Source organism: Falco rusticolus, chromosome 9 (genome assembly GCF_015220075.1).
Source record: "Falco rusticolus isolate bFalRus1 chromosome 9, bFalRus1.pri, whole genome shotgun sequence".
NCBI lineage: Eukaryota > Metazoa > Chordata > Aves > Falconiformes > Falconidae > Falco > Falco rusticolus.
The window spans coordinates 39,623,576-39,636,080 of NC_051195.1; the positions used below are offsets into that span (position 1 = coordinate 39,623,576).

Genomic DNA, 12,505 nt, shown 5'->3' on the forward strand with positions numbered 1-12,505 from the left:
ACGCAGCCGTGTGTCACAGCCCTCCAGCTTGGCATCGCTTCTTGTACTGCCAGACACACAGCAGTGTGGTGGGAGAGCTCTTGCTCTCTGACAGAGGTGCCCGGACCCCGGGAGGGAATAACAAGTTAATGCAGGGAAAGGGAGGAAGGAAAGAAAGGGGATTGCAAGGCAAGGGTGCGCCTTGCCACTGGGTCATTCCTGGCCCTTTCTTGTAGGGCCAGCACCTGGGCCACCCAGCTCGCCCCCGCCTGCCATTGGCCCCCTGCCCCGGCTGTGGCTGAATCCGGCTGCAGCAGCAGCCTTGCGCTGTGGCTCCTGCGTTCGTTCACTAAACAAGCAGCAACTCACGCTCCGGGGGGTAAATGCCAGCACCTCTGCTGCAACCAACCTCTCCCGCCTCCCATCCTCCGATTGGTGGGGGCTTAACGTGCAACTGGAACAATTATTTTTCCCAAATCGCAGTGACATGTAGAAGAATTCCTTCTTCCCTTGGTGGTACTACCCCTGAGGGGCTAAGGATAAAACCCTGCTCCAGGCAGTGATGCGCCTGGCTAAATTAGCAGGAAGGCAGGCTCTGCCCTCCCTCATCAGCTCCCAGCTGGGCCCCTGTGCCCAGCGCTGCCCATTTCCATTGCCCTCATTAGGTTTCAGAGTTAACATCGTGCCAGGTGGGAGAGAGCCGAGCCCTGTTTGCCCGGGAGATGCCACCCCGGGGTGCCCCCCCTGCAACGGCTGGCCCTGCAGCAGCCCTGCTCTCTGCTCAGGGTCCAAGGGGTGAGCCAGGGTGTGAGACACGCTGAGATCTGAACCCCCACCACCCCCATCCCCCTGCAGCAGCCACCCGACACCGCAGCCCTCCCCGGGGGAGTCACCTTAAAGCGGGGCGGGGCGGGGCGGGGCGGGGGCGGGGCTGCCGGCGGGGCTGCCGGGCGGCCGGTGAGGTGCAGGCGCGCACATGGGGACGCACCGCATCGTGCTGCCGGGCCCCGGGCCCTGGGGCTTCCGCCTGGTGGGGGGCCGGGACTTCGAGCAGCCCCTCACCATCTCCCGGGTAGGGCTCGGCGCGGCGGGGTTGGGGGTGCAGCCGTGGCGGGGGGCTCTTTCCTTTCTCTTCTCCCTGTTTATTTATTTTAATGTTTATGGAACGGGGGGGCCTTCACCCGGCTCTGCCCGGGGGTCTTTGCCTGCCGCCCCCCGTGCCCCGCAGCGAGCGGGCGGGGGGAATCCCGGCTGCCCCGGCAGCTGGGGGCTCGCAGCCCAGCCCGCGGCGGCGGGGGGGACGGGGGGTGCTCCCCTGCTTCTGCTTACCATGTATAGGTAAAGCGCAGCCTTTGTTTGCAGAAGCCGTGTTAACCCACCTCCGCCCGTCCCTATTAACCCCACACACACCCCCACCCCCAAAGAAAATTTCGGTGGCAAGTGACAGTTTCGCACCCAGACGGGTTTAGTGCCGCAACTTAATTTGCCTTCTGCTGCTCCAGCTTTGCCCGTGCGCCAGGGCAGGTTTAGGTTGGGTATTGGGGAAAATGTCCCCACGGAAAGGGGTGGCCGAGCGTGGACCAGGCTGCCCAGGGAGGGGGTGCATTCACGGCCCTGGGGGTGTTAAAACCCCCGTCGGTGCGGTGCTGGGGGACACGGGTTAGCGGTGGCCACGGCAGCGCTGGGCTGACGGCCGGACCTGACGATTTTACGGGTCTTTCCCAACTCCAGCGCCCCCGTAATCCGCCAGCGCTCGGCCCCGGCTGCGCCGCTCCCCGGCCGGCGCCGCTGCCGCCTGCCCCGCTGTGCCGGGCCAGGGCACCCGTGTGCGCTGCCCCGCCTGGGGCCGGAGCCCCGCCGCCGCTTCGGGCGCCGGGGGGCGAAATTGACCCGCTCTGCACCGATAGCCCACCCCGGGGCAGCCCCCCACCGCACCCCGGGGCAGCCCCCCACCGCACCCCGGGGCAGCCCCCCACCGCACCCCGGGGCAGCCCCCCACCGCACCCCGGGGCAGCACCCCCGCTCTCCGGCCCCGCCGCCGCCCGGGGCCCCAGGTGGGGAAGGGCCGTGGGGCGGCGCGAGCTGCCCTTGCAGCCCCCCGGGCTGGCGAGCCCGTTCCCCCGGTGCCTCCTGCCGCAGGGTCCCGCAGGACCCGGGGGGGGCTGCCGGCTCCAGGAGGGTACAGCGAGTGCGAGCCCTGTCAAGCCCGGGGGGGGGGGGAAGGAATTAATTTTCTGTGTAATCTCTTTCAATGACATTAATAATGCTTCATTCTACCGAAGCGTTGTTTGGGCACGGCGGCAGGTTCAGCGGAGGGGAAGGGACAGTCGCAGGCTGTTACGGCCACCGCAGCCCGGTCACTGCCCGCACCCCCGGCCCTCGGCCGCCTTCACCCCTGCCCTTGGGCACGTACCTACCGGGGGTGTAGGTCAGCAAAACGGCAAAAATAACCACCTCGTGAGAAATTGTGACCCTGGAGCCCAAAATGTAATAAAATAGCCTCTCTGGCGGGGGTGACGTAAATGCTGACAATTGGCAGCCCTTATCACAGCTTTCTCTTGTGGCCCCTCTGACATCTTTAATTTCCCCTCCAAGACTTGAAGCCATTAATCTTTCCTGTGGTTTGCGTCTAAGGTTTGTACCCTTGGCTCAGGAGCAGAGCTTTCAGCGACTCCCCTCATCATGTCAAAAAAGATCTGGTCCAGTTTTGGCCTGTCTTAAAGAGTCTAATCCTTGTGTGGGGACTTTCCAGGCCTATAACTTCCACCCCCCGCCCCTTATTGCATTTGGTACCCATGCCCTGGCCAGACAGCTTTTTGGGCAGGGAGCCCTCCACCCCCTCGCAGGATGGGGTGAGCTCTGGCTGCAGGACCAGCATCTGCCTAGAGTTACAAGGCCCTTGGTCCCACGGAGGTGTGAGACAGAGGGGCTACCAGAGAGGCTGGGGGGGGCGTACCTGTGATGAGAGCATCACCCTAGGAGCGGGGGGGATGCAGCTGTCCCTCCCCAGTGCTGTTACATGTTTGTGACGTGCTCGTGGGCAGCGCTGTTTGCAGCAGTGCTGGGGGCCAGGCTGCACAGGCTGTGCCCGGCATGCGTCCCCCATGGGGGATGCCCCATGGCGCAGGGGATCATCGTCCTGCCGCTGCCGGCTGGGAGCGCAGCATCTCAGGCGTGCTGTGTGGGGGACAAGCCCCTTCCCCCTGGGGGAGCTTGGCTCAGCCTCGCCCAGAGCTGCCTGTCCCACTGCTGCACTGGTGGGGTCACCCTGCAGCTCCAGGTGTGGTGGGGTGCTACGAGAGAGACATCCATCCCGTCGTGCGCCATGACTGGGGGTCTTGCAGCTGCCTGAATTTAGCCTGTGTTGCCTACCAGGAGCTCAGGTTTGGCTTCTGGCGGCACCATCATCATGGTGAGCTCCTGAGCACCTCGTGGTATTTATGACGCTCATCACTGCTCTACCTCAACTCCTTGCTGGTGGCTTTCAGCTTCCCTAATGTAGGGGCGTTGTCCCACTCGTGCTGGTGGGAGGCAGCACCGCTTGAGTAGCCAAGGCAGCATGCTCGTGGGGGTGTGTTGGAGGTTGGCACTTCAGTCCCGGACCCAAGGAGGGTGAGGAGCACTAGTGCTGTGTACACGGGAGCCAGCGGAGCAGCCTGTGTGACACCTGTGGCTGAGTAGAGCAGCAAGTGAAAGATGATGGTATTTCCACTGATGCTCTTGACTTTTGTCACTGCCCTGCCCCTCTTTCCACTTGAACTGTGTGTGTGTAAAACTGCTTTGGGCTCAAATGCATCATGAGCATCTTGTGTGAAGGTTTGTGGTTTCTTGGTAGTGTCGGACCAGTCATCCCAGCAAGAGCGGAGCATGGGCATTTCACAAGTGCTGCATGTCAGGCTTTCATGTGGAGTCCTCAGTCTCTTTCAGAGAGAAGTTTCACAGATGTTTATGTTTCTTTTTACAGCTGTAGTTTTATGGCAGACGCTTTATTACAGTCTTTGTTCAGAAAAAATACCTGTGTTGATCAGCGGAGTGGAGCCCAGCCTGCAGCCTGCTGGATCACCTCACAGGAGCGGGAAAGACCCCTGCCTGGGTGATACCGTGCAGTGAGTCAATGGGGTGGGATTAGAGAAACGCTCCTTCTGGGCTGTGGATGGGCATGCTGCAGGGTAATCGTGTCCACAGAGCTGCCCCATGTGCGGGGTAGCTCCCAGTTAAATCCAGTGAGGTTGGTGGAGGAAGCAGGCGACATGTTGCACGGGGAGAGATGCCGATGAAGTGGTGCTGGCTGGAAAGCAGCGCAGTTTGTAGATCCCATCCCTCAGGTAACATGAGATTTTTCCTCTTTGCTTACATTTGATTTTGGTGAACACCAGGGATTTCTCTGTCCAGTTGAATATATACATGGGACTGTGTGATAAACCTTGTTCTTGAGATGATTTTTGTGGTTTGTGGTTGTGGTGCATTGATCTTGAACATCTGACCCAGAATAATAGGGACAGGAGGGAGTTTTGCTCCATGTTTTGTCATATTAAAAAAAGCTCCCAGCCCCATTAAGGAGGAGTGTCTGTCAGGGTCTGTGAAACTGGATGTTTTGTGACAAAGCTGAGAGTTTTCCCAATGAAAAAGTGGTTTCAAGACAGCCCAGTTCTGCAAATATATTAAAAAGGTGAAATCTCAACATTACACTTGTTGCTGATTTCAACTGCAGTGACATGAGTTCATCCCTGTTTAGTCTGACATTTTACCTGTTCATGGTATTTTACGTGCTCAGGATGTATAGCAAGAATAGAATTGGAAGGTAATTGGGCTTTTCCTGGGCATTTGGGATTTTTGGTTTTTAGCATGGCCCTCTGACCCAGCTCTATAAACTTACAACTGGATTTAGTGGTAAAACTGGACTTGATGGTGTGAGATCAGGCACGGGCTGGAATCACATGGTATGAAAAGACACCGGGTTTGACTTTGGTGGTGGCTGACATCCTCACCCCGCTGTCAGCTGGTCGCCCTGGTAGGAGCAGCTGTGCCAAGGGATCCTGGAGGCACCGGCGGCATGGGGCACCCCAGTAACTGGCATCGCTGGGGGGCTGAGCAGCTCCTTGACCACCACTTGAGCATCAGTGAGCAAATCGCCTCACCTGTGTCATTTAAGACCGTCTGCCTCTGTTCTGTGTCTAATGACTCCTCTTTTCTGTGTTAATAACACTCGTCTAGCTGTCAGAGAAGGGCAGGAAGGGGGGTGAGGGTGAGCTGGGCTGCCCGAGGGGCTTGTGCCATGGAAGCCCAGACCCTGCTGGGATGGGCTGGTGCCCGGGGGTCTCCCCAGCATGTCCCTTTCCCCTTCTCCCTGGCGACAGTGTGGCCCGGGCCAGCGCAGAGCAGGCAGCAGCCTTCGGTGTCAGGCCGCAGCGGTGCAGAGCACGGGAGCAGAATCTCGTGGAGCCGGCTGTAAGGAACCCGCCTGTCATCCCCCTCCCCTGGAGAGGAGAGGTGGGGAACGGGCTTGTCTGAATTTTCTCATAGCCTCTGATCTCTGCTGAGCCAGCTGCATGCTTTTGCTGGGAGAAACTGTGGCTGCCTCGCATAGTACTCCAGGCACTGAGGACATTACTCATGGTAAAGGAGCAGCGTGGGTGGGTGGGGAGGACTAAAGGGAATGTCAGAGATGTCTGGTTGTCACTGGTGGCCTTACAAGTATGTTGCTGCATGTCTATTCTGTCCAGCAGAGCTACAGCTGGGTTTTCCTCTCAAGCTGAGATAGGTACTGCTTATCCAAATCTTTTTCTTGGCTGATGTTAATTTTCTCATTTCTTATCTCTTCATCGCTTGCTGCGATGTGTGCCTAGGTGTGGGGTGATGGGTGGTGCCGGAGGCTGTGCGGTCGGTGAGAAACCATGAAGGGCTGACGGAGCGGCGAGCAGTGCGCCTGAACCGAGGGGGGAGAGGGCCAGAAAGAATTGAATGAATTTTAGACCCACCCATCTATCTTGACGCACAGGGAGCTGCGATATGCTGCTTTCCATAGGAACGCTTCCCACCCTTCCTCCCTCTCCTTTGCTGTGGGCAGCAGCTTCCCCTAACGCACCCATGGCTCCTCTGGGACCCTGGCCTGCAGGAGACAGGTGCCGTGCGGCCCGGGGCAGGAGCGGAGCTGGCTGGGCAGCTCTGTGGAGGTGCCCACCAAACACAACACCCATATGTGTTTAATTAGCTCTGGGACAGGCAGAGGTGTTGTAATGAGCGCCTGGGAGCTGGGTAGGCAGCCAGATGTGTTTCATTCCTTCTTCTGAATCCAGGTGTTTTCTCTTCTAGTGTAAATGCACTTGCCTGAAGTCTTGACATGTCATAGCCGACTCCTCTGTGTGCTGCCTGGCTGCCAGTGCCCGGGGACGAGAGCAGGCAAACCGCCCGGGAGAGAAATCGGAGCTCTGCAAAGTCCCGGTACTGCTGGCGCACTGGAGCCCAGGGGTCTGTGCAGGGAAGGTCACCCCCCCACCCCGTTGGGACTGCAGATACATATCTCTGTGTGTGCAAGTGTGTACATATGCAAAGCTTCACTCTGTAGTATAAGAAAATAACGTATGTTTGTCTTCTATCCATACGACCCCTGAATCTGCGGGACCTCTTTTAAAAGAGGGGTCCAGTCCTACAACTGGTGTAAACTGTTATCTGCTACACTGAGCTTTGCATGAGTAAAGAGCGCATGATCAAGCCCATGGATTATGGGGATTATTTGTTTCTTCCATATGCTGGCAAATGTGTCTGAGCTGGTATCAGGGACCTGGTCTGATGATTGTCCCCCTGTACCCGGCACTGGTGGGGCTGCAGCTCAAACCCTGTCTCCAGCTGCAGGCCCTTCGCTGCCAGAGGGATGCAGAAGGGCTGGAGCATGCCCAGAGCCGGACAGGGGGCTGGGGAAGGGGCTGAGGCACCAGTGTGATGGGGGGCGGCTGGGGGGTTCAGCCTGGAGAGGAGGGGGCTCAGGGAGGACCTGATCGCTCTCTGCAGCTCCCTGAAAGGAGCGTGTAGTGAGGTGGGGGTCAGCGTCTCTTCCCCAGTAATAAGTGATAAGGTGAGATGAAATGGCCTCAAGCTGCACCAGGGAAGGTTTAAATTGGGTACTAGGAAAAATTTCTTCATGGAAAAGGGTGGCCAAGCACTAGAACAGGCTGCCCAGGGAGGCAGTGGAGTCACCATCCCTGGAGGTGTTTAAAAGACATGTAGATGCAGTGCTTGGGGACATGGGTTGGTGGGACTTGGCAATGCTGGGTTAACAGTTGGACTTGATGATCTTAAAGGTCTTTTCAACCTAAACAATTCTAGGATGCTATGTGTCTGGTTCTAAATATCTAGATTATTTCTGTAGTAGCCCAGATTTCTTACACAGTGACGCCAGCACAGCAGAGCGTTGCCAGTGGCACACTCTGGGACCGGTGCTGGGTACCATGTGAAGCAGTGCTGCTCAGCCTCTCTCAGCGCTGTCTGTTCAACAGTGAAACAACCTAATGGCAAAGCGTTACCCCATGGCCTGGGAGCCATCACCGCATGGTAGGGCATGGCTCCTTCCCAAAGGGCGCCCTTGGGCATGGTGTTACAAGGTGCACAGAGCTTTACCCACCGATGACAGTGTCCCTGAGGCTGGGGGGCTCCGTGGACCCTGCGATGCTGCCCACTTCCCCTCTGCCAGAGGCTGTTTGACCCCAGTGGGTGAAGCCCAAGCCGGTCAGGGAGTGCTTTTGAAGGAGACTGGAGCTATGCTTTTGCACGAGATGTCACTTGTGCAAAGTTGGCATTTGCAGGTTTTGTTCTTCACGGCGCCTTTTGGCTCTCCTCGCCTTCTCCCACAGAAGTGCAGCTGTAGCTGCTCATTGCTAGGCCGCCCGCGCGTGCAAGGCACTGGTCCCTCAGATCCTGCTGGTGTCTGCTCCGTGCCCGGTCAAGGAGGGAGGGAAGAGGCTGGTGCAAAGCTTTAAGACATCTGAGAGGAGGACCAAAGCGGTTTCAGGCGGCGCATCGTTTGCTTTTCCATTTTTGGAGTCCCTTCGGTTGGGTTGTGTCAGCTGACTGGTGGCTGCCAGCGCTTCGAGCACCTCTGCCTGTCCCTGCTGCTTCCCATGGACCAGGGAGGGATGTGACAAAAATAAAAGCAGGAAAAGGTTTTCCCATTGGCAGCTTTCTGCTCCTTACTTAGTAACAGAAACGCTTTTTGCTTCCCTGACTTGACTGGTAGGTGAGCAAATCTCAAAAGCAGCATTGACAGTGCTGAGATAAGCCCAGGCCTTACTGGGAGGGGGGAAGGGGACGTTATTAGGAGCTATTAATCATCCTAAAAGGCTGGGGGATGGGTTCCCTGCAGTACTGTGCCCTTGTGCGGACGTGTTTGCTATGAGCAGCCCTGGCAGGGAGTGCGGGCTGGATGCAGGGGAGCAGTTTGTGGAAGGTTGCATTTCAGGGTGAGTTATTTCCAGAACTGAAGAAATTGGATTTTAAAACCATGTTTCCTTTTGGCAAATTCACTTACCTTTTTCATGCCTGTGCATCCTTGTAGCTTCCCCACAGGGGAGAGGTTTATATGGTGCCTGAGTGGAGGTCATCACCCTTCTGCTACCAGTGGCCCTTATCTGATGGAGAAGAGCACTCACATTTCAAATTCCTTTGAAGTGGACACAGAAGGGGAACGTGACACCACGGGCACTGGCAGAACACTGAGATGTTTCTGTGAATGCCGCATGCTCATCCCGGTGGCTCTTGGGGTTTCTTCAGGGAGGCTTCAGTATTTCGGTGTATCTGGCTCAGCTGCCCCTTGTAGTAGCAGATCATCTCTCGCAGCCTGCCACATGTTGGGCAGATTATCAGTCTTTAAATGCAAGCGGCACACCAAGCCTCCAGCAGCGTTCCAGCGGCACTGTTAATCCATTCCAGCGGCACTGTTAATCCGCTGTTACTCGTGACCCCTTGGCAGTCTTGTCTGATGGAAAATGCATCATGGCAGTAGCTGTGCTGACCTCGGTGCTCCTCACAGCGGTGAGCAGTGTGCCACTCTCCCTCCTTCGGCAGCGGAGGAAATACAGGCACCAGGCAATCGAGTGGCTCAGCTGAGGCTCAGCGAGCAGGGCAGGACCCATGGGGCAGCAGTGGGCTGCGCTTGGTGGTCTCTGTAAGCCACTGGTCAGCTGTGGGCTGCAGCCTGGGTGGCAATGATCTTCACAGTTAAAGCAGATTTTCTGTATCCATCTGGTGCCTTGCCTGGACTTTCCATTAGCGGTTCCTCAGTCAGTTTGCAGTCTGCTTGCGGCATTCAAAGTGGCGGGCGGGCAGGCAGGCACTGGCGGTTGACCCATCTGAAGGGTTAATATTAGGCACCTTGGCCAACCTTGGGCATCTGTGATACGCATCTGTGTCCTCCACTTTTCAGTGAAATACTACCCTAGTAGAGAGGTGAGAATGAGAAAAGCATCTCATGATCTTCCTTCTGGTTAGGGAAAACATCCCGCTACAGCTGTGAGGAGCTGTGCAGAATGGCCCTGGTTGAAGCCCAGGGCAGGCAGCGATTGCAGCTGAGCTCTGACACCTCCAGGAGCTGAACAATGTTTGTTTATGTCTGACAGCTCTGTGGGGTTTTCTCAGCTGCTTTCCAGCATGCTGAAACCTAGCCTGCATGTGTAGAATGAATACCGGTTGCAACAGACTCGTAAAAGAGGTATGTTTCAGCTGCAAGGCACGTTTTAATCTGTACTCGTGTCTGCAAGCAGTGCACACTTCTCATTTCCTCTGTCTACGAAATAATTGATGAAAGCCCACAGTAACCATTACGCTCCTTGCACAAAGTCATTAAAACCACACAGTGTAGTGTTTGCAAAGCTGCACACAAAGGTGACATTCTTCTCTTCAGGCCAAAATTATTGCCTAGGCAGAGGGTGGTCTCAGTTGTTAAGAGGACACCTCTTTAGCAGCAGCAGTAGAAAATGAATGAGCCGTTTTAGTTGATTTGCTTGAGAATGCTTAAGTTTTAGCTGGGACCTTCTTTTTTATGAGGAGTATTGTACTGATGGCATTGCCGCATAGCAGTGGTACCTCTGGGAAGCAAAGTGCCATGTGTGGAGAGGACAGGGGGATGTAATATGGCAGAATGTATCCAGGTCAGGCCAGCGATGATGCTTTTGTTATTTCAGAAAGTATCATGAGATTGTGGTGTAAAGATGAAGTTTGTGACGCCTTTCTCCCTTCCAGTCTGCTTGTTGGAACAAGCCCTACTCTGGGGTTGACCTGGCTGCAGTCAGTGGGCGTCTGTTGCAGCTCTTCTGGGCAAGCCCAGGTTGTTACAACAAGAGAATCAATCCAAAGCCTTGAGCCCAAACCTGTCCTCCAAGGAAGGAAGTGAACGAGACCGTGATGCAGACGAAGGTGTCTGTGACTGGTGTTGACGGTATCTCAGCGGCTCTGATGCTCTGTTCTACCACCCCTGTTGTCAGAGGCTTGCCCCTCCCGGCTGCCTTCAGCACCTTCTGTCTCGGAGTGCGCTCCTCTGGCCAGCAGGAGCAGAGCTGCCTTCGCATGGTCTTGCTCTTTAGCACGAAGGCAATTGGCTTGAGCGAAAATACAGTTTTTGACATGTTGTCCCCCTCCCCAATTTTTGTCTGCGGGTGCTGAAATAGAATCCTGCCCTTGACTAATACTGAGGAGTGTCTGAAGCCAGGTACGGATATATTTCTGCTGAGAATTCACTTTTGTTACTTTTCACCTCTTTGCTTCCAGGTGTCAGTGAGAGAAGCCCCAAGTGCTCCAGCTGCTCTTCGGCCATTGCAATGGAAAGCTGCAACTTCCAGGAAATGGAAAGTCCGTTCACTCTTTTTGTTTTCCCTTAGGTGACTCCAGGTAGCAAAGCGGCAATAGCCAACTTGTGTATAGGAGACCAGATCATAGCCATCGATGGAGTGAACACGGAGGCCATGACGCACCTCGAGGCACAGAACAAGATCAAGGCTTGCACGGATGAGCTGACTCTGACGGTCAGCAGGTACGTCGGCAAGTGAGGCTGGGGCTGGGGAGGGGCACGGGATGGGCAGTGGCAGTGCTTGGGTTTGGCAGCAGACCTCTGGCTGGTTTATTTAACTTGACCTCTTGTCTGGCCAGGCGCTGGATAGCAAGAGGGAGCCACGTTTCAGTCCTTACTCCTAACGCCGCTTGCATTTGCTGCACTTTGACCTTATGAAAACAATTTTCCTAGTGAGAAATTGGCTGATAATTTGCAGCAGAGCCTGTCAGCCTGCTCTGTGGCTCCTGACAGCAAGAAATCAAAGACATGTCTCGTGGAAACTTCAATCATAGCAAAGGAGGTACAACCAGAGTTGACCTTTCTTCCTGTTGCACTAATTTAATGGTTGTGTGTTGTCCAAGCAATTAATTGCCTAGTTTCTGCCATGTGCAGACTCAGAAATGTTGCACATTTTGGAGCCTCTTGATCAAACAGTGCTAGATGATGATGATCCACGGTGCAAGAAGGTGGCTGTCAGGCATCGGTCTCCGAGTCCTGAAAAACTGGAGGGAGGTAAGAGCGGAGCCACAGTCTCTGGCACCAATACGGAGCATGGGCTGGCTCCTGCCTTCTCACCGCCCTGGGTGGCAGATCAATGGACAGCTTCATCCCTTTCCCAGCCATGTGTTGTTCTTGGGCCGTCTTTGCACAGGGAAGTCATGGAGGCTGCGAGGGTGGGGGTCTGCTTTGCACTGATCCATTGCTTCTTAAAAGAAATGGAGCCTCGGGTTTTGGTTGCAGGTTTGGGTTTTTTTGTTGTTGGTTTGTGGGGGTTTTTTGAGGGTGCTGAGGATTTATCCTTCCCCTTGAAGTGCAGCCCTAGGTACCAGCACTTCTGAATGCCAGATGGTAGCTGCAGCGTGGCATCTTCTTGTTGCCCTGGAGTAAGTTTCCCTGCGGCCGCCTTCCCCTGAGCAACTGTCCCTCATGGCAGATGCAGGGGAAGCGCTTTCAGGAGCAGTGCAAAAGCGTGCCTCGAAAGGCACAGTAGTTCAGTTGTTCAGGGCTTTTCTGTAATAAACAGAAGTCTTTTACCGTAGCTCGGACAATGCCCGGAGTTCAGCAGGCATTTCCCAGTGCAGGAAGAGGCGATGGGTCTTGGCCAAAAAAAGCCCGACAATTCATTGAGGGAATCGACAGAGGGAGGGACGGAGCACAGTGCGGGCAGTGTGAGCGGGTGGCGAGCATTGCAGCAGCCTCTGAGCCCCACGGTTTCTCGTGCTGGCCTCTAACTCGGCAGGCTGTAGCCATCCTGCGAAGGAGGCTCCCCTTCCTCGCCACGACAGCCAGCTGCTGGACTTGGCAAGCCAGAGCTCCGTGCTTCTGGCTGGGGGAGAGGGGAGGCACGGGCTGCTCCAGCCTGCGGGCAGCCTCCTCTTACAGATCATTGAGTCTGCAAAATGTGTTTGCTAATGTTAATTACAAAGTCGTTCACTTTATAGCTACCCGTGCATTTCACGTGGGTGTGGAGGCTGCCCAGGGAGGCATCTC

General features: G+C 55.9%; 1 protein-coding gene across 1 annotated transcript in view; it reads left to right on the forward strand.

The window, feature by feature from the left end:
- The first annotated feature begins 911 nt into the window (after positions 1-911).
- The window catches only part of PDLIM1 (PDZ and LIM domain 1), a 42,461-nt gene continuing 30,867 nt past the window's right edge, over positions 912-12,505 (forward strand). The window contains exons 1-2 of the mRNA XM_037401411.1: positions 912-1,051; positions 10,845-10,996. Coding sequence (XP_037257308.1) covers positions 956-1,051; positions 10,845-10,996 — 248 coding nt within the window. The 5' untranslated portion in view covers positions 912-955. The remainder of the gene's footprint in view (positions 1,052-10,844; positions 10,997-12,505) is intronic.